A 21,001-nucleotide genomic window follows, 5' to 3' on the forward strand; every position below is an offset into this window, starting at 1 on the left:
AGCTCCACCCATCTAACAACCCCTGGGATGGTGCAGTGTGGGAGCAGCCCTCAGGCCTGTCACTGGCCTAGGCCTGTGCAAAGGGAAAAGGGTGAAGCTCTGAAACCTGGGGAGAAGAACAGGCTGGCAGGTGGGCTGGAGCCCTCCTGGGTGCTTGTGACTCACCCCTTTCCCCTCCCACCTTTCTGGCCACTCCCTGTGGCCACCAACATCCCACCTCAGACAGAGTTCTGTGGTTGGCCCACCCCACCCCACCCACTCCTACTGATACCGCCCAACCCTAATGCCCAGCCCAAGACTCTGCCACACCACTCTGCTTTCCTAGGACTCAGAACTTAATGTCTTAGTTCCCTTACACCAATAATAGTAATTTCATGAACACTTATCATGTCCTGGACTCTGTGAAATGCCATTTTTTTTTTTTCTTTTGAGACAGTCTCGCTCTGTCACCCAGGCTGGAGTACAGTGGCGTGATCTTGGCTCACCACAACCTCCACCTCCTGGGTTCAAGCAGTCCTCCTGCCTCAGCCTCCCCACTGGGATTACAGGCACATGCCATCACATCTGGCTAATTTTTGTATTTTTAGTAGAAACGGGGTTTTACGATGTTGGCCAGGCTGGTCTTGAACTCCTGACCTCAAGTGATCCACCCATCTTGGCCTCCCAAAGTGCTGGGATTGTAGGAGTGAGCCACCACGCCTGGCCTGAAATGATCTTTATGTATATTTTGTCAGTGAGTTCTCAGAACACTCTATAGGGTGGGTCCTGTTACCCCATTTCATTGGAAAGAAAACCGAGGCACAGTTTTCTGTGAAGGATCAGTGACCTGCCTGCCAGAGGTCATGGCAGGGCCAGGATTTGAATCCCCAGCCCAACCTTAGAGCCACCACGCTTAATGGCTTCTCCATAAGCCTCCCTTTCCCTAGCTGGGGTGCCCCTTCCAGTCTGCCTTGGGGAGCCAAATCTCTGCAACATTCAGGCAGTCCCTCTCTCAACAGCTTTGGGTTGAGGAAAGTTTGTCCAGGCCAGTTGGGGGGTGGATGTGCTGAGGGGCAGGGAGGCAGGGGGAGATGCCTTTCTGGAGTTCATCCGATTTTAGAATGGAAGTTTCCCATTATTTCCCTATTTCACAGACGAGAGCAGTGAGGCACAGAGAAGGTGACCGCCTGAGGTATCTCGGTTGATAAGCAGCAGCGCTGGGCTTGGAATCAGGTTTGAACCTGCAGCATGTGACCCGCTGCTCTCTGAATGCTGCTGCTACACGAGGTTATTCTGCTGCTATGGAGCAGGCTGCTTGTAGCTGGGCCTGAAGCTGGCATTTCCAGAACTTGGTGCTTCTGCTGAGGTTTTCTCCTCCTCTGAATACACCCTGCCGGGGTTCAGCACCAGCTTTGCCCTAAGCACGTCCACTTCCTGGAAAGGGAGGGCAGCCCCCGACAGGGAGAGGTGTTCTGGTATCTTGGCAAGGCAGTCAGGGCAGAGGGAGAAACATGGGCAATAAAAGGCTTGCAGATTCTTTCATCTTTGTACTTTGTCCCGGGGAGATAAGCGAGTCCAAAATACAAAACACCCTTGAATATGTGGATCCGTGCCACAAGTCAGGCTCGTAAATTCTCCATTTCCTGCCTGCTCTTGAGAACTCTTGAGGAAGAGAGAAAAAGGGTGTGAGGGGTGTGGAGTGGGTCTCCCTAAATTCCATGCCCATGAGCCGGTCCCCGTGGGCTTGGGGGGCTCAGACAAAAGCCTTATCACAAAGCAGAGAAGGATCTCTTTGTTTAGAAAGATTCCTCCCACCATGCGTTAGGCAGCATCCTTAGGACAAAGCCAGAAAAATAAACTGAATCCAGGCTTGCTTGAGCCCTTACTGCCCCCAGTGTGACATTTTTACTTCCTCAAATTATGATTTACTATTGCGAAAGGGAAAAAATAACTGCATAAGATACTTATTTCTGGGAGTTTTCATTCGTGAAATATACGGATTATACAGCCTCTTCCCCCTCCAAGTTAATGGAGACTTGGAAAGACTCCATCCCTTTCCTCGACTCTACTTCCATAGGGCTGAGAACTGAGGCTAACGGGCACTTCAATTAACAACAACGCTCCCCATTTTTAATATAAACTTGGCGGGTTGACAAGGATCAAGCACTCATTTTGCCATTAACCTTTATTCTACTATTTTTTTTTTTTTTGAGATGGAATCTCAGTTACCTAGGCTGGATGGAGTGCAGTAGCGCGATCTCAGCTCACTGCAGCCTCTGTCTCCCAGGTTCAAGCAACTCTCCTGCTTCAGCCTCCTGAGTGGTGAGATTACAGGCATGCACCACGACACCCAACTAATTTTTCTTTTTCTTTTTTTTTTTTTTTTGAGACGGAGTCTCGCTCTGTTGCCCAGGCTGGAGTGCAGTGGCGCGATCTCGGCTCACTGCAAGCTCCGCCTCCCGGGTTCACGCCATTCTCCTGCCTCAGCCTCTCCAAGTAGCTGGGACTACAGGCGCCCACCACCACACCTGGCTAATTTTTTTGTATTTTTAGTAGAGACGGGGTTTCACCGTGGTCTCGATCTCTTGACCTCGTGATCCGCCCGCCTCGGCCTCCCAAAGTGCTGGGATTACAAGCGTGAGCCACTGTGCCCAGCCTAATTTTTCTATCTTTTGGGTTTCACCATGTTGGCCAGGCTGGTCTGGAACTCTTGACCTTAGGTGATCTGCCTGCCTCGGCCTCCCAAAGTGCTGGGAATACAGGTATGAGCCACCATGCCCGGCCTATTCTGCTAGCCTAGTCTGCTAATTTTTAAGTCTGTGCAACTTTCACGGGAAATTAAATCCCTACATGCCCTACTCATTTGACATCAAAGTCATCAAAATGTGGCTTCCAAGGCCCCTTTGAAGTCCTAAAACTAGACATGTGGTCAAGGGGCCCAAGTGTTATAAGTGCATCTGGAACAAAGAAACATGTTAATAAAATGTTTCTTTCTTGGCAGCATCCTGGTGAGTGCCTCCCTGGGTTGCAAAGGGAAATGTGATGAGGAAGAGGTGGGCTTCTGTGCTACAAAGTGGGCAGGGCCTGGGAATCTCTGCAGGGCAGCTGCTGTCTGCTTCACTTCCATCAGCCCTGTCCACTCCTGGTAGGAAAGAGGCAAAGTCAATAGTGAAAGTTGGAAAGAAAACACAAAAGTCGGAAAGGACCTGGCACCAGGCCTGTCCGGGGTCAAGTTTCAAAGTTTTCAAGGTATTTGCACAAACGGCTGGTTTCCATAGCAGCCAAGCCCAGGTGCAGGTAAGGGTTGCCCTGTGGTCCTAGCCATTGACTGATAAAGAGGTGCATCCCACCCTGGGATGTCTTGGATGTAACAGGAGACAGTGGCTTCTAGTGGGGAAATTTACCCCAGGGTAACATCACCATCACCCCCATGCAGGTGACCACCAGGTGTAGCCCCAGATGCAAACAAGCAGCCAGGGAGCGGCCTTGTGCAAGGAACATCACTTCCAGCAGGTGCTGGTCACAGACAGCAGTGGCTGAGACTCTGGCAGGGAATTGTTCCTTACAGCTCCCTGTGGGCTCCGTCTTATCTGATCCTCACGACCACCCAGAGAGGTGAGGCAAAGCGACTTCCCCAGGGCCACACAGCTAATGAACGGCGGGGCCAGCATTGAAGCTCTGGGGTGCCTGACACCAAAGCCCATGCTATTAATTTACAAATGCTGCCTCCCCCAACAGAAAGCCGCCAGGCTTCACCGTGGAGAAACCAGTGGCTGCGCCCTGTGCTCCTCCGTGGGCAAACTAGCATGATACTGCGGCCCGGCCAGACCCCACCGGGCAGAGCCTGAATGGACTCTTTGACAAGTGGGGGAACTGCCCGCCACTGCAGAATCCAGAAGCCCACGGACCTTCTCAGATAGGAGTCCAGGAAGCAGTGCTTCCTGGTGCAGGCCACAGATAAGCCTGCTCCCTCTGGGAGGAGAGGACCTTTCCTCCACTCTCTTCCTCCCTCCTCTGAGAGACAAAAAATTGATCCCAATTGACAGCCAGGTGTCAGAAGAATCCAGTCTCCCTTCCCTGCTTTTCTCTCCACCCCCAACCCCCATCTGGAGGGCTGGGGGCCCAGTAGTGATTTCCCATCACCATGGCACCTGCCAGGGCCTATCTGGGGACTCCTGTTTCCACAGCGGTATCACCAGGGGGTAGAGCTAGCACTCTGAGGTCAAGAAGGCAGGGGCCCAGGGTCTGCCCCCAAGTGAGCTTTGTATCTGCAAACATGTCATTGCAGCATCTGAGCTGGTAGTGCCATCTGTAAAGCAGTATCACTGCTGTGGGGTGGGGAGGAGGCGGAGGTGGAGGAGGGGTGCTAGGTACCTCCTAAGCATTCAGCAATCAGAAGCTCTTCTAGAAAAAGGAGAAACAAGCCAGTCGCAGTGGTTGACGCCTGTAATACAGCACTTTGGGAGACCAAGGCAGGGCAGATCACTGGAGGTCAGGAGTTCAAGACCAGCCTGGCCAACACGGCGAAACCATATCTCTACTAAAAAGACAAAAATTAGCCAGGCATGGTGGCGCACGCCTGTAGTCCCAGCTACTTGGGAGGCTGAGGCAGAAGAATCGCTTGAACCTGGGAGGCGGAGGTTGCAGTGAGCAGAGATCCCGCCACCGCACTCCAGCCTGGGCAACAGAGTGAGACTCTGTCTCAAAAAAGGAAAATTAAAAAAAAAAAAAAAAGAGAAACAGAGGCAAAGGGAGGGGAAGACAGCAGCAACAATAAGCACAGCAGGGTGACAGGTGACAGCTTCTTGTTTACCACCCCCACCCCCCAACAAAAAGAGCCCAGGTTCACTGTCAAAACAAGTTGCTAGTCTTGTGTCCCTCAAGGCAGGGGTTGGGAGAGCTGGTCTGGGGCTCCAAAGATGTGCGTGTGCGTGTGTGTGTGTGTGTGTGTGTGTGTGTGTGTGTGTGTGTTACACTGTCTTGCTCTGTTGCCCAGGCTAGAGTGCAGGGTTGCAACCACAGCTCACTGCAACCTTAGCCTCTCAGGCTCAAGCGATCCTCCTGCCTCCACCTCCCAAGTAGCTGGGACTACAGGCATGCATTACCATGCTGGCTAATTTTTTAATTTTTTGTAGAGGCTGGGTCTTGCTGTGTTACCCAGGCTGGTGGTGTTGAACTGCTAGGATTAAACAATTTATTCAGAAGCGACATCATCCAAGAACACCAAGGGAAATTTACGGAGCAAATGTTTTATTTAATAAGTTATAAGATACAATTTACAGTCGGCGTTTGATTCCAGTTTGGCTTCCATGTCCCAGCTTACAACACCCGTGGTCCTTTCACATCAGGCTCCGGGCTGTTCCAGTTTCTGTAGGGTGGGCTTTTACCCCCAACACTCGCCCCAGATACTACACCCGCCACAACAGTGGCCACTTCCTCAGGACTAAGCAGCAGACCCTAAAGGTCCGCCTGCCCAGACCACACTACACATTTGGGCTCAGGCAACGTCCCTGACACTTCAACCTCATTCCAAAGCCAGCTCAGGTCTGCAGGAAGGCAGGCAAAATTCCCTACACCTCGTTTCTGGATTTCTGCACCATGCAGCTCTCACTGTTCTGCCAAATGGTGAAAAGACCACCAATAAGCTGCTGCCGTAGCTCCCTCCACCATTCCCAACTTTCAGACCAAAGAGCCGCAGGAGTTTCATTCTGTCCTGTCTGTACAGATCATTATTTTCCAGAAAAAGTGACCCACGAAGCTGGCTGGGGCAGGTGTGGAGTGTTATGTCATGGGACGGGCCTTGGGATGAGGGCGCTAATCCACGGGCCCCTCTGAGGTCACTTTAAACATTTTGGTAAGACTCCCCAGGCTGATGAAGGGCTGCAGCGTGTGTTAAAAACAAGGGCTAGTGTTGCTTAAAAGGGATCTTTGGCAAGTGGGGAACTGCTCGCCACTGCAGAATTTCTTCAGACCAAGGAAGGGACTGCAACAGACTTGGAAAACTAAAGCAAAACCATGACTGCCGGGATGGTCTCGTGTGGTGACTCTGCAAGAGATAATCATCAGAGCGAGGGGACAGGTACTTGGGAGACATGTGGGCCCGGCTGCCACCAAATCCACTCTGCCCTCTGAGAAGTGTAAGAAGGCCACAGAGCACGGGGGTGCTGGCCATGGGGAGCGGTAAAGCAGTGCTAGTGATCTCATAGCCAAATACATTAACACGGGCACTGGAAGAGATTAAGCAGATTTGAAGTCATCTCCTTTGCCAAATGACAACCAAACTAGGCGTCCCCTTTTTCTCTGCCCATCTTCCCCTAGCCTTTTTTCATAAATGCTGAAGAGTGAACCAGCAGCTCAGGCTAGCCAGTTTTGTTTTTTGAAACGTCAGTCTCATTGTGTTCCTGGTCTGTCTGCTGCAGTGGGTGGTCTGTTCCACCAAGAGTTCTGGTTTGCACCTAGTGTACTCCGGATCTTCTCAGCCCACTGCAACAAGCTTGCATTTCTTAAGATTCTCCAATATGTCCCTCAAGAGTCCAGTCTAGGACTCATTTCTGAAGGCACTTCAGAACAGCAATATTTTAGGGATGGGGTTTCAGCCCCACAAACAGGCTGGAGGGCTTTGTATAAAATGAATTACAAACAAGCAACAAAAGCAACCACAAGAACTCTCCCCAGGATTTGAGAAAACTGTTTTAAGGCACTGTGACATGAAAAGGGCTGCCAGGGATGTGTTCCTCCCCCCACTTCACAGCCAGCACATAATCGCCCCTCTCCTTGACAACGTATGTGACATTGTATTGCTGGTTGCCTACGTGCTTCATGGAGACCTCCTCGCAGGGGGTGGTGGGCCCATGGACCCCAATCAGCAGCATGTTGGAGCCTAGGAGGCAAAAGAATGTGGTTACTCCATCCGGATGCGCCAGGACAGGCACAGGAAGAGGAGGGAGTATGAGAGCCAAAGGTAAGGTGCTTCCGTGATAATCCTGGGGCCCCTGAGAGGTGGGAGAGTGTGGCAATTACAAGCAGAGGCTCGTAGAGCCTGATGGTGTGGGTTCGAATCCCTGCCCTGCCACTTGCTACCTGGGTGACCTTGGACCGGAATCTCACCTCTCCCTAGCTCAGCTTCCCCATCTGTAAACAGGGAATGAGAACAGCACATACCTCACGAACTAGTTGTGAGGTTTAAGGAGTTATGGGTGTCAAACCCTAGCACACAGTAAGGGCTATTCTAAGTGTTGGCTATGAGAATCTTCTTGTTTACTCTCACAAGCACCTTAAGGAAGGTACTTCCGAAGTGGAAACTGACTTTTGGAAAGAGATTTAATAACTTTCCAAGGTCACATGGCTAAATAAGTTTTATGAACAAACGAATGAATGAATGAAGTGGCGGTACCAGGTTTCCAGCCTAGGTGTACTGGATGCCAGAACCCAGGCAACCGACCCTTGAAACCCAAATAAATACCCAAGTTCAAATGGCAAAAGAGAAGGAAATCATTTAAAAATATTAAGTGCAGGAGGACAGGGTCATGAACATGGTTACTTGCAAATGGCTGGGTTACATCGGGGTGGGCACTGCAGGAGACCTCAGCAGGGAAGGCCAGTGTACCCAGGGTGCCCAGCCTGCCCCTGCCCCACCCCACCCTTGAAAAGGCCCAGACACCTACCAGCTTTGCTGCAGTCCACCAGGAAGGAACTCTTCTGGCCCACAAAGGCCTTTGAGAGCCCTGCCCCCTTAGAGGTCACCTTGCTGGCGTCCGAGGATGCCTTGGGAATGGCGCTATAGCAGGTCTCTGTAGAAGACCTGGTCACTGACTCTACCAGGATGGATGAGGTCTCGTTGGCTGAGCCGGGGCTAACTAGACGCTGGCCTAAGATACAGGAGGGAGGGGGACAGGCATGAATGGCTAGATCAAGAGGGATCTCTCTGCCAGAGGACAGGCGAGTACCCTACACAGTAACCCTAGGAGAGCCCACGCACCCCAACACCTGGATACAAAAGCCACTACACCCATATATCACACCCATAATGTCTTCTAAGCCCCTGGGATCCCACCCCCATACAACTAGGATCTGGCTTTCTGGGCAAATGGATGAGTCTGGCCTTGGCTGACAAGGCCGAGAACCTCCCAATCCCCCCACCCCCCACCCACCAAAGATGTGCCTGTGGAATTCACATCTTTCTATTTACATAAAATAGTCTATGTACAAGCAGTGTAAAAGTTTGTGATGACATATAATGAAATATCAAAAAATGATTCTGTGGATGAGAAAGGATGATTTTTCTTTCTGAATTTTCTAATTTTTCTGCGATGAACCTACATTCTTTATGTAACAGTGAATCATGATGTGTGGAAGGGATTTACTACAGTGTTTATGGTGGTTACCTTGGGTGGTGGCTGTGAAGTGGTTTTCATAGTTTGGTATTTTTTCCAGTGTTTTGGGGGAGACACATTTTTATAAGTATAGGAAAACCTTTTGATTATTTTTCAAGTGAAAATTAGAAATGAGGGGATTTTCCAGGCCCTGATCTAAACAAATACATAAGATTTCAATATGTATTCTTTCCTGTTGGAGACAGAAAACCACCTAACATCCTAACACGCTTTCTCAACTTCTGCACGGCTCCACTCTGTGGACTTTTGTAAGTTTCAAACACTGCCCTCTGACATCTCATACTATTTACTGACATTCAAAGTTCAAAGTAGCTTTAACACATCTAAAACCATCCATAGTTTCCACTATGATTGATCTGACAAAACCAGCTTCCCCAGCAAGGGAGAGTAACTCCGAAGGTGGTTGATTGTTACCTGTCACCTTGGCCTTGAAGGGACTGCCCACGATGTGGTTGGGCCCACCGTATTTGACGCTGATCAGGTAGTTACCAGGAGCCATGGGGGTGTACATGACTTTGTACCCTTCAGGTGTTTCCTGGCAATCCATTTTAACCTTGGACGGGCCTTCAATGGTGACGGATAATGTCCCTGGACCTGCTCGGGTGGTGTTAATAAAGAATTCCGACTGGATACCTGGGAGAAAGGAATAGAAAATGCTGTGTTGATGGCTTGGAGGGCTTTCCTGGGAGCACTGAGGCCGTGGTGAGGGACACACATAGATCCCCTTACAGAGGGCTCACCCTGGGGGCATGGGAACCCACTGGCACTAGCTCTGAACTTCTGGCAGAGAGAACCACAGGCCCTGAGGGGTGGGGGCTCCCTTTTCCAGGCCAAGGCAGGAGGAGCACGGCTGACATTTCGCCCACAAGCACCAACAGCCTGGACACCCTGTTCTCTCCTCTGGGCATAAGCCATTGTGGCTTATGCCCAGAGGAGAGAACCCTCCAGGGGTGTGGGGGAGGCGTGGGCCCCTCTGACCATCCTTTCTTCTCTGGGTAGACTTGGAGAGGCCAGGGAGGCCAAGCGTCTCCTCCCTTCCTCCTCAGCCCTCACCCCAGGCACTGTGCTGCAGACTGGGTGCAGCCACTGTGACCTGCCAGCCCACCCACTTTGCCGCGAATTCCAGCAACAAGCACAGGAACAAAACAGCAGCTCCTGCTGACGGGGCATGCGTGCCCCACTCCGGCTCCAGGTCCTGTGCACAGCACGATTTACACATGTGATATGGAATCCTTTCTGTGATTCCTGCTTCACAAATGACTCTGCGGCTCAGGGAGGGGGCCAGTCACGCTACACAACCAGAAAGTGGTAGAGCCAGATTTGAACCATGTCTGCACGGCTCTGGTGCCAGGCTCATCTCTTGACCCCTGGATGGACAGTGGAGCTGCCTCAGATCCCCTAACTGCAGCCCTGAGACAACTTAGCTGGCCCAGGGAGAGCCTCCTTCAGTCATCAGGTCTGGCGCATGCCCACTACAGTGCCCTCTATGGGGCATGCCTGGCATATTATCCCCATGCAGGGCTGTGCTTCTGCCAGAGCCCTAGACACTGCCCCAGCTGGGAAATATTTTGGTTTAATTATAGCTCCTAGTTCAGAGAAAGAATTATTGTTCTGGATATCAATAAAAACAAAAGAGCTGCTATCGTGCAACTCTCAAACACAACCCAGCTGTTCCTGGAAGCTCTTGAGGCTCCTGCCCCAAGGTCCACCCCCCACACTATCTCAACCTCATCATGGTATCTAATCTGTGCAGCCAAGAAGCCCCTCAAGCAGCAGCTCTGAGGCCGGGGGCTACGTAGGGAAGAAGCGGGAGGTGAGCAACAAGGAAGCAGAGTGTCCATCCAGGAAGCAGCTGTAAGGTGATAAGGAAAGATATTTTATTGATTGACTGATTGAGATAGAGTCTCACTCTGCTGCCCAGGCTGGAGTGCAGTATCACGATCTTGGCTCACTGCAACCTCCGCCTCCCAGGTTCAAGCGATTCTCCCGCCTCAGCTTCCTGAGTAGCTGGGATTATAGGCACTTGCCACCATGCCCAGCTAATTTTTGTATTTCTTTAGTAGAGATGGGGTCTTACCATGTTGGCCAGGCTGGTCTTGAGCTCCTGACCTCAAGTGATCTGCCCACCTTGGTCTCCCAAAGTGCTGGGATTACAGGCATGAGCCAACGCACCAGGCCTTATTATTAATATTTTTTTTGAGATAAAGTCTTCCTCTGTTGCCCAGGCTGGAGTACAGTGGCATGATCACAGCTCACTGCAGCCTCAATCTTCCAGGCTCAAGCCATCCTCCTGCCTCAGCCTCCAAAGTAGCTGGGACTTCAGGCATGCACCACCACACCTGGCTAATTTTTAAATTTTTTTGTAGAGATGGGGTTTTGCTGTTGTTGCCTGGGCTGGTCTCAAACTCCTAGGCTCAAGTGATCCTCCCACCTCCACCTCCCAAAGTGCTGGAATTACAGGCATGAGCCACTGTGCCAGGCCAAAAAGATATTTTCAAAGTGAAGATGAAATGATGTGGCTGCAGGGGAAAGTTCCACCATTTTTTAACAAGCTGTTTCATTCCTAAGTTCGTCTTTAAATTTTTTTTTTTTTGTAGAGATGGAGTTTTACTATGTCACCCAGGCTGGTCTCAAACTCCTGGCCTCAAGCAATCCTCCTGCCTCGGCCTCCCAAAGTGCTTGGATTACAGGCATGAGCCACTGCACCCATTTGGCCCTAATGCAATATTTTGACCAACCAAAAATCAGTTCATCTTGACTGTGAGGGCCCAAAGGGGCAGGGAAGACGAGGTGGGAAAAGAGAAATCAGGGGTTATGGGACAAGAGCTACTACTTGGCTGTTACCTCCTCTGCGGCTCCAAACAAGCCTATTAGGTGGGTCCCGTTATTATTCCTGTTTTACAGGAAAGGAAGCAGAGGCACAGTGAAGTCAGATAATTCATCTGGAGTCACATAGCTGGGGACCAGCAGAACTGGGATTTAAACATAAAGTCTGTCCAACTTGGAGCTAAAGCACTTACCTGAGAGAAGATGGAAGAAAAAAAATCCACAAGCAGAAGTCTCTCACCGCCGCCTCTAGCTATAACCTGTATCTAACACCACAAAACATCTCTGGGCGCAGCAGTCTTCCCCCACCCCCTCAAATAAGTCCAGCTCAGTTCCTGTGAGTTTAATGCATGTTAAACGCAGCACCACATGTTCTTCAAGGCAGGTAAGGAAGGAAGGAGGCCCTTCTGGTATACCCCGAGCACACTGGGGTTCCTGGATCATTTCATTAGGAAAATTGCTCAGCGGCTCCAAAGAATCTGGAGCTCCTTGATCTATCTCCCAGCCTCTCAAGCCTCCTCCAGCAGGGTCCCGCCTCAAATTCTCCACATTCCCCTACTCCAAAATCTACAGAATGGACCATTTAAAGCTTGAGCCAAGAGATACAGCAAACTCACCCATAAAAACAGAGAGAGGTTTGCTTTGTTCAGAAGGTCAGGATACTGGGCGCTCTGGCGGCCAAGCACAGATACCTTTTCATTCCATGCACACTGCAGCTGTGTAATCTCAGAATAGATATTTAGGGAAAGGCTTGGGAGCAGGAGGGCTGGAAAAACAAGGCGCCTTCCCTGTGACAAGAGCAATATTTACACAGGGTTTGAAGCAGGCGGTTCTGTACCTCTCCCCTCCTGGCGGGGAGCTTCTCTCAAGAGCAGCTCCTTCTCTCAGCAGCGCCCAGCACTTGCAGAGCACAGCCTGAAACCCAAGCTCCCAAAAAGGTGTGCGAACAGCCAAAAGGAAATGGGAGAGGGCCCAGGCACAGCGGCGTGAGCCAGCAGGAGGGTGAGATGCTTCCTGGCCAGTGTGGGAGACCCCAGCCGCTGCTGTGGGGCCTGGCCTGAAGCCTGCCACGCGCTCCAAGTGCCTAGAGGACCCCACCTGGGCCCTCAAAGGTGAGTACCTTGTCAGGGCCCAAGTGCCAGCACTGCTGCCTGGAAAGTACTCCTGAGTAGCTGGGTGGACAGGGGTCCTGGTTTAGGACACCCCCAAAGTGGGCTGGGGATGCAGCCACTGCCTCTGGGTGAGCCAGCCACTTAGAGAGGGGGCCAAGCTCGGGGGTTCAGCACATAGGCTCTGAGGTCACAGATGTAGATTAATTCCTGGTTCTGCCTCCTCCCAGCTGAACTGTTTTTTCGGGGAGTGTTTGTTTGGGGGAGTGACTCAACCTCTGCATCTCACTTTCCACATCTGTAAAATGGACATCACTTAACGGTAAAATGATACCATGCCTTTCACAAAAGGCAAGCCACAGGCCCAGAGTTCAGGGTGGAGCCAGACTGGATTTGCCTGGGGAGTCTGGCAGCACTCACACCACCCCTGTGGGTGGCTTTGCTGAGGCCACTGCTCTGGCCAGAGTCCCGGGCAGCCTGCCAGCCCACCAGTCACTCCTGCACCTGGAGAGGGCCCCTTGGCCACACAGGACACTTGCTCCTGGGGCTGGATGCCAGGCAACCATGCAGCCACTCACCCCTCACCCCTGGGAGGCAAATCTGCTCCATCCCACTCTCCTTATGTGGGGTAGGGGTACACACGCAAGAGACTCAAGAAACCAGGACATACCGCTTTCCCAAGAGGGTCCAAAGTAACACCAAATGCAAACATGCCCCAGTGAGTCCACACTGCGCACTTCCCCTGCAGAGACTAAGGACCGACTCTCCACCCTGGCAGCCTCCATAACAGTGACACACTCACTGCGCACCACCCGATGCCACCTGTTCAAATAACTGATTCACAGCAGGAATTCTCACTACAGCCAGGAAAAGGAGGGGAAGATCTGTTCTGACATGGAAAGATCTTTAAGATGTCAAAGCAAAAACACAAGCTATACCACACAGTAGATATAGTAAGATCCTTTCTGTAAGACAAAAGCAAAACTCTGTGTCTGCTTGTCTAATGAACCAATTAGCTAACCAACCCAGCAACCAAGAATGCAAACAGACAATGAGATGACAGACAGGGTGAAGGTCCTCCCTTCCCAGAGCCGTTTGCTTCTGGACCCAGGTGGGGGAGGAGGAGAGAAGATGGAACGAGTCCCACTTTATTTACTTCTTCACTGCCTGTATTTTTCATAATCAAACGTGTCCCATCTGTGGCACAGAATAAAAATAAATTGTAATGTGTCCAAAAAGCTTCAGAATTCTTTGAACATTTCAGTCTTTTCTCCTCCTCCATTAAGATCTGAGAGTAAAAAGAGGAGAAGATAGGCTGGGACAGGTCTTACTGCTGCTTCAGTGCATTTCTGGGAGCCCGGTACCATGAAAGAACAGATGGGTAGGAGCCCACTTGGATGCATCATGAATTCTGTGCAGGCAAAGAAACCCTCAGAATTAATGACACTGTGCTGTGTTCCCTGACTATCAGCATCCTGTTCTGAAAGTCAAGAAACTTGGCAGAGGAAGGAATCTGAATCACAACTAACAATAATGAGGTGTGATAACACGGCCATCAAGCTCTCACTCTGGATTTATCGCGGGTCAAACCGCAACTCCCAAAACAGCTTTGGACAGCAAGCGCCTCCGAAGTGTGCCTGACCCCAGTTTCCATGGGGAGCGGGTGTAAAAAGCTTCCATGGGGCTTGAGGATTTCCATCTGGCTTGGTCCCTGGAGCTGGTTCAGTTAAGGCTTCAAGAAGCAGAGGAGTGGGTTACCTGTGGTGCCCCCTTCGAGTCCCGCGCCATAGGCGGACACCAGGGCAGGGTTCCCCGCTTGTCCAGGCTCCCCAACGCGCACTTTGAAGGGGCTTCCAACCACGTGGCTCCCATTGAACTTGACATCGATGGTGTGGACACCATTCTCATGAGGGATGAAGCGAACAGCATACTTATCTAGGAGAATGAGCAAAGGCACAGGGTGAAATCAAGCAAATGGACGCCCCCAAGTTCGGTGAGGACAAAGGATGGAGGCCAAGCCGAGATGGCCCATTTAAAATCAACAGTTCTACAGGGAGCCTGGCACTCAGCATCCTGGATTTCAGAACCAGACAGACCCCTGGGTATCCCTCATCAGCCCCAAGGGAAACGCATCCACATCGCGAATCCTATAAACACAGGACAAGACCCTGACCCCTGCCTCAGAACAACACTTCCTTTCTTTAGAAAACCTCACTTCTTCAACGTGAAATTCCGTGAATGCTGTTACTAATCCTGTCACAAGATGAATCTCATTTCACCAAAATTAAATTATGTTTTTCCACTAAAATGATGATACAAGTTGAAGACACATCACTCTGAAATTGGAAGACCTCACCACTTAAGACTCCACAGTGGCTTACTCAGCTAAACTCTAGGTTACTACTCTTTACTTTGTTCACCCATTGGGGGTTCAGTTTTTTTTTAAATGTTGGGAGATGGCCATTCTAACTACTGTTGAATATCTCTGTTTTGGGAAGGTATAACAAGAAATAAAAAAGAATATATATGAAGGGAAAAAAGAAAACCTCACTTCTTCTACGTTTCTCTATTTGGCCACTTGAAGGGGAAAAAAATGGTTCCAACTGGCATTAATGCTCCTTAATTAAGCTCAAAGCTAGGAACTGCCCCACAGGGCAGGTTTTTGGCTGTGCGTTTGGGTCACAGCATGTAGCAAGGTAGTCTGTTTTTTTTTTTTTTTTTTTGAGACGGAGTCTTGCTCTGTCACCCAGGCTGGAGTGCAGTGGCGCCATCTCGGCTCACTGCAAGCTCCGCCTCCCGGGTTCACGCCATTCTCCTGCCTCAGCCTCTCCGAGTAGCTGGGACTACAGGCGCCCGCCACCACGCCTGGCTAATTTTTTGTATTTTTGGTAGAGACGGGGTTTCACTGTGGTCTCGATCTCCTGACCTCGTGATCTGCCCGCCTCGGCCTCCCAAAGTGCTGGGGTTACAAGCGTGAGCCACCGCGCCCGGCGCAAGGTAGTCTGTTAAGTGAAGTGGGCACCTAGGACATCTACCCATTGTGCACCACCTGACTGCCGCTTCCTCCTTGAAGCCCTCCTGCCCAGGGTGCAAAGCCTGCTCTCCTCCTACCTCTCCAGGTAGTCTCTCGGTCTCTTGCTGGCACCTAGTACTCTTCATCCCTCTCAGAATTTGTGTTCCCCAAAGCTCTTCTCCCTGCCTCTGGAGGTCTCCACAGAGGTGCATCTCCATGGAGCTGTGCACCCTACGTCCTTTGGCACTGAACATCCCCCAACAGTCCCCATCCGCCTCCCTTAAAGCCAATGTGTTTTAGGGGAAGCCGGTTCCACCGCCATGTCCAGGTGTGGTCCCTGAGTGGATCAGGGAAAAATCCTTCTTCGCTATAAGCCTTAGTCAATGAGCACATGGCATTTCTTTAGCCACAGGAAACGATTCAGCATTGGGCATGTGTCCAGGTCAGTGAGATGGGAAGGGAGATGTGCTGGAGACTTCTGGGAAAGGAGCCTCTCGACTTCTAAGAATCCTGAGAGGGTGTCTCTCTTAACTGATGTGGCGTGAAGGTGGGACATCTGGTGCTGCTGCAGCCATCCTGCCACCAAGAGGAAGGCCATCCTGCCACCAAGAGGAAGGCCAGAACCAGGCCCACAAAGCAGAACAGCAGAGATATTTGAGGCCTTGCAGGGCACAGCTCAATGACCAAATCAAATAGCTGAAACCTGTCCTGGATGTCTTGAACTTTCCAGTTATGCGACTTACTGGGCCCCTTTACTGTGTGAGTTGGCTTGAGCTGGGTATTCTGTAATTTGCAATCAATAGTAACTGTGTCATGCTAATGATCTCATACATCTGTAGGGGTTCAAATCCTGTCTGGGCTGGAGCCAGCTTCCCCTGAAGCACATTGGCTTTAAGAGAAGAGGGAGGGTACCCAGTGAGGGACTGTTGGGGCTGAGGCCACCAAACCTCACAGTGATCTAGTAAACATCTCCATTTGGGTATTGGGGATCCTTCAAAACCCCTCAAAGTAAAATGTCAAATCCTTTAAGGCCCTGACCAATCCTCACCCACCCTCTGCCTGGCTGGCCCTAGTTCTGATAACTGCACTGTCATCTTCCAACCCAATCACCAAGCTACATGGAACATTTTGGAATGGATTCTCTCTTTCACTCTCTATGGCCACCATAGATCTCTGGCCTCAAGTCCCTCCTCTCCATTTCCAGTGCCACTGCTTCCTCAAATGGACCACTCTGGGAGCAACAGCTCGCCACTTGGCCTTTCAGACTAAAACCGGGATCTGACCCCATCCTTCACACTTGTTCCTCCTGAGGCTCCCCAGTGCCTTTTTGCCTACTAGGAAACATAGATCTAAATGTTCAGACAGAGCCTACATTCCTTTTTCTTTCTTTTTGAGACAGGGTCTTGCTGTGTTACCCAGGCTGGAGTGCAATGGCATGATCACAGCTCACAGCAGTCTCGACCTCCTGGACATAAGCAATCCTCCCACCTCATCCCCCACAAGTAGACTACAGGTGTGTGCCACCATGCCTGGCTAATTTTTTTATTTTATTTTATTTTTTTGTAGGGAAGGGGTCTCACTATGTTACCCAGGTTGGTCCCAAACTCCTGGGCTCAACTGATCCTCCCAAAGTGCTGGGATTACAGGTGTGAGCCACCAGGCCTGATCAGAGCCTAGATTTCCAACTACACTATACAAATATAGCCAGGCACACAACAAACGCCCTATAAGGCAGTAATCATAGGTCTCCCCCTCATACATCAAGGCCCATATCAAATGTCACCTCCTCTGAGAAGCCCTCCTGAACTCAACAAGGCAGCAACTATTTCTCTCTCCTGCTCTGACCATCTTCACCATTTGCTTCTCAGTTCTCCTGTGGTACTAGTGATCATCTGGGGTCATCATCTGCTTTTTGGCCAGGGCTTCACTAAACTTTGAGCAACTCTTTGAGCCTTATACCTTCCTTCAAGTTTCTGACACTTAATAAATTTATTATGTTCACCGGTAACACTGTCTCTTTAAAGTTGATTAAATCAGAGAATTCCATATACCAGCGCACCAAGCAAGAAAAATCTTAGGACATTAGGGCCTAGAGACCCAGATTTTCTTTTTTAAATTTACAGAACATTAACCTACTTTTCTTAGAGTAAAGTGAGATCAAAATATGCTTACTCGTGTCATAAGGTCAACGAATAAAAATCTGTAAGATGTTGTTACAATATGAAAGAAAAATCATGATGAATGTCATGCAAAAGGAATCTGAAAAACTAACAGAAAACAAAGAAGCATTTGTTTTTGTGTTGTGTGTATGTGTTTTTTGTTTTTTTCTTTTTTTTTTTTTTGGAGACAGGGTCTCACTCTGTCACCCAGGCTGGAGTTCAGTGGCACAATCATAGCTCACTGCATCATAGCTCACTGCAGCCTTGACCTCCCAGGTTAAGGCACTGCACCCAGCCCAGCATTTGTTTAAAAAACAAAGAAAGAATGAGCATTCTCTCCCAGCGTAAAGGGTCTGCCTATCCCTGGCACATGTTTAAACCCTAATTTATAAACAATATCTGGCAACAGCAAAGGGAATTCAGAGGCTCACTGTCAGTAATGAAACTGATCAGCCCTCCTTTGGGACACACACTTACAGGAACATTCTGCTGGAAAGTGCTGGTGCTGGGACCCCCCAGCAGGCCTCCTGCTCACCTGGCTCCAGCTCAGACACGTGGCACTCCTCCACGGCTCCAGAGGGGCTGTGCACCTTTGCATCAATCTTGCCTTTTGCACCATTCAACCTTATAGCAAAGGATGCTGGCTGGTTAACTTTTAATCCCGATTCCTGAGAATTTAATACATTAGACAGGTTATGGCCCTCGGCGTTCCTGCTCAGTGGCACAGACTGACCCTACCCAAAACTGTGGGTGACAGTTCTCATGCAAATAGGTTTTTCTATATAACATATGACAACAAAAGAGCAGGTGAGCCATTCTGCATTTTTAACGTAAGACAGCAGAGACGTGCATCTGCATGGTCTCCTATGCAAACCATCTTGATTCAGCCTGGAAGAGATGATTTCTGGGTTTGGATACTTGAGACATCCTGGTCAAAAGGACTATCATCTTAGCATCCAAAATAACACCTGTGCAGGCCAGAAAACCCAGGATGTTCCAGGTCAAAAAAGTATCCTCTTTTAAGAGGATACTGCAGCTAACAAAGTCACGCACTCATGAACACGAACACAGTTTTATGTTATGCTGTTTGTTATCTCAAGGGCAGACCTGGAGGAACATATTATAAAGGGCTACGTGTGCAAAGAAGGCAGTACTCCATAGCAGTTAAGAATCAGCTGGATCTGGATTTCCTACCGTTTCCCAGCTATATATCTAGGGTGCCAAACCTCTTTGAGTCTCGGTTTCCTCATCTGTAAAATGGGCATAATAACGATCTATCTCAAGGGCATATTTTTGTTTATATGATCAAATGAAGCTGTGCATGCAAAACATTCATCACAGGGTCTGGCCCATACACAGAGAGGCTCGAAAACGTCAGCTTATTATTAAATATTAATATGCATTTAGAGGTTGTATCCCCACAAGAAGCCATAGAAAGACATAGCTTTTGATCAGTTCCCTGGATCAGTTTCACTCCCCATACTTTGTCTTGGAAACTATCTCCTCTTCTGGGAGGAGGGGATCAGAAGTTCAGATGGTTAAGAACAAAGCTGAGCAACAACATTTGAGATACTTTAAGACTAGCCAATCCTGAACGGCAGCATTTTACAAGTCAGTAATTTTGATTTAGAATTGGTCAGACAGCCACTCCTCAGGCAATAACTCTAAAGCAGCATGGCTCACACTTAATGTGTAAGCAAACCATCTGGAGAACTTATTAAAATGCAAATGCAGATTCTGATCCAGTGGGTCTGGGACTGAAGTTCTCAGGTGATGCTGAGGTCCAAGAACTGGCCCAAGAACCACATCTTCATGGCAACGTCCCAAAGCTGCACTGGCTAATTTGGTAGTCACCAGCCACGTGGCCATATATACATATATTTCAATTTAATGCACTTAAATAAAACTAAACATCCAGCTCCTTGGTTCCTCTGGCCACATTTCAGATGTTCAATAGTCACATATGGGTAGTGGTTATCATGCTGCATAGCATAGATTTGAAGCATTTTGATCACTGCAGAACCTACTATTGGACTGTGCTGCCCTAGGGGATATAGACTGAGGAGGGAGGACGGAACACAGAATTAGAGGGTCTTTGGTCACCAGATCACTCCCATCCCGCCCCCACCCCAAGTGCCAGCCTACTCCAATTTCCTAAAAAGTCTCAAAAGCAAGACAAAATGATACATGCCTCTCTTTGCTAACCAGCACCAGATGTTGCTGCGTGGGCCTCCGCGAAATCTCTGATCAATAATTTACATATCACTCGGCATCAAATGACCCGGGAAGAACAGGGGGCAATGCTGACGAACACACCCCTCCTGTGGCAGCAGCTGGTTACAAAAGCTTGAGAAACAGCCTGCTGTGCACTTACTGAAACATTTATGACCCAGCTATGATGAGAGGACTCTACAGAAGTTTCCTGGAGAGGATTATTCCAAACCAGCTCCTTTTACACAGAATCATTTACATTACCTGAATCCGCTTGCCACTAAATCCTCAAGAGGGAGATAAATGCCTCGGAAGATTCGAAAGAAATCTTCGAGATGCATGAGGGCAGCTCCTGCCCTCAACAAGTGCTGGGTTTATCTCCCTCCGTAGGTTTTAGTTAAGTTGGCCACAAAAGACACTTCTGTTAAGAAGCCTTTAAATGAAACACAAGAAAAACATCTACACCACAGTAACCAGTTAGTACCCTTGGTATTCTCTGGATGAGGCCGCTTCAATGTGTGGACTGAGTCTGGTTTGGATTCTGTTTACGTCTCTAAATGAAACACTAATGTTTGGAACAACTGGAGGTATCCCAGTTCCCCTCAGAGTAAGATTAGAATCTCAAATGTAAACCAAGTGTATGGAACTAGAGCCAATGATATCACCAGTCTTAGACATCAGATTGGATTTTAATGAATCCAATATTTTCAAGAACTGGGGGCAGCTCAAGGCTATTTAGAAAGTCTTACCCAGAAATCATACTTTGGGATTTCGATGTTATTTCACAACTTAATTGCTACTCCCAGTTCAGACACCTAATTATTTTTCAGTGTCCTGGGCAAAAACCCAGAGGCATCCCTGATGGTTCTTAGTTTGGCTGAAGGTGCTAGTGCAACCTTGAATTAAGTGACCTGTTTAGGACGAGGAAAAATGTTGCATCTCCTGGTATCCTAATGGGATGGACTATGCAACCGTGTGCCATAACGTCAGGTGGGGGTTAGAGAGGTTGCCGTTAAGGGCACAGGTTCTGGCCGGGCACAGTGGCTCACGTCTGTAATCCCAGCACTTTGGGAGGTTGAGTGGGGCGATCACCTCAGGTCAGGAGTTTGAGACCAGCCTGGCCAACATGGTGCAACCCCATCTCTACAAAAAATACAAAAATTAGCTGGGTGTGATGGCGCGTGCCTGGAGTCTCAGCTACTTAGGAGGCTGAGGCTGAAGAATCACTTGAACCTGGGAGGCAGAGGTTTCAGTGAGCCAAGATCATGCCACTGCACTCCAGCCTGGATGACATAGCGAGACTCTGCCTCA

At 49.5% G+C, this 21,001-nt stretch overlaps 1 protein-coding gene and 1 long non-coding RNA gene across 5 annotated transcripts in view; one reads left to right on the plus strand and one right to left on the minus strand.

The window, feature by feature from the left end:
• Nucleotides 1–5,212: 5,212 nt before the first annotated feature.
• The window catches only part of FLNB (filamin B), a 164,849-nt gene continuing 149,060 nt past the window's right edge, over nt 5,213–21,001 (minus strand). For all 4 annotated transcript variants that reach the window (XM_055272443.2, XM_055272427.2, XM_055272436.2 and 1 more), the window contains 5 exons: nt 18,015–18,147; nt 14,066–14,242; nt 8,787–9,005; nt 7,644–7,847; nt 5,213–6,859 (listed from right to left, as the gene is read on the minus strand). In XM_055272443.2, coding sequence (XP_055128418.2) covers nt 6,672–6,859; nt 7,644–7,847; nt 8,787–9,005; nt 14,066–14,242; nt 18,015–18,147 — 921 coding nt within the window. In that variant the 3' untranslated portion in view covers nt 5,213–6,671. The remainder of the gene's footprint in view (nt 6,860–7,643; nt 7,848–8,786; nt 9,006–14,065; nt 14,243–18,014; nt 18,148–21,001) is intronic.
• LOC134737465 (uncharacterized) lies at nt 6,799–15,390 on the plus strand. The gene is made up of 3 exons (XR_010122392.1): nt 6,799–6,940; nt 11,277–15,003; nt 15,305–15,390. It is a non-coding gene; the product is annotated as an uncharacterized lncRNA (long non-coding RNA).

This window comes from Symphalangus syndactylus, chromosome 1 (assembly GCF_028878055.3).
Source record: "Symphalangus syndactylus isolate Jambi chromosome 1, NHGRI_mSymSyn1-v2.1_pri, whole genome shotgun sequence".
NCBI lineage: Eukaryota > Metazoa > Chordata > Mammalia > Primates > Hylobatidae > Symphalangus > Symphalangus syndactylus.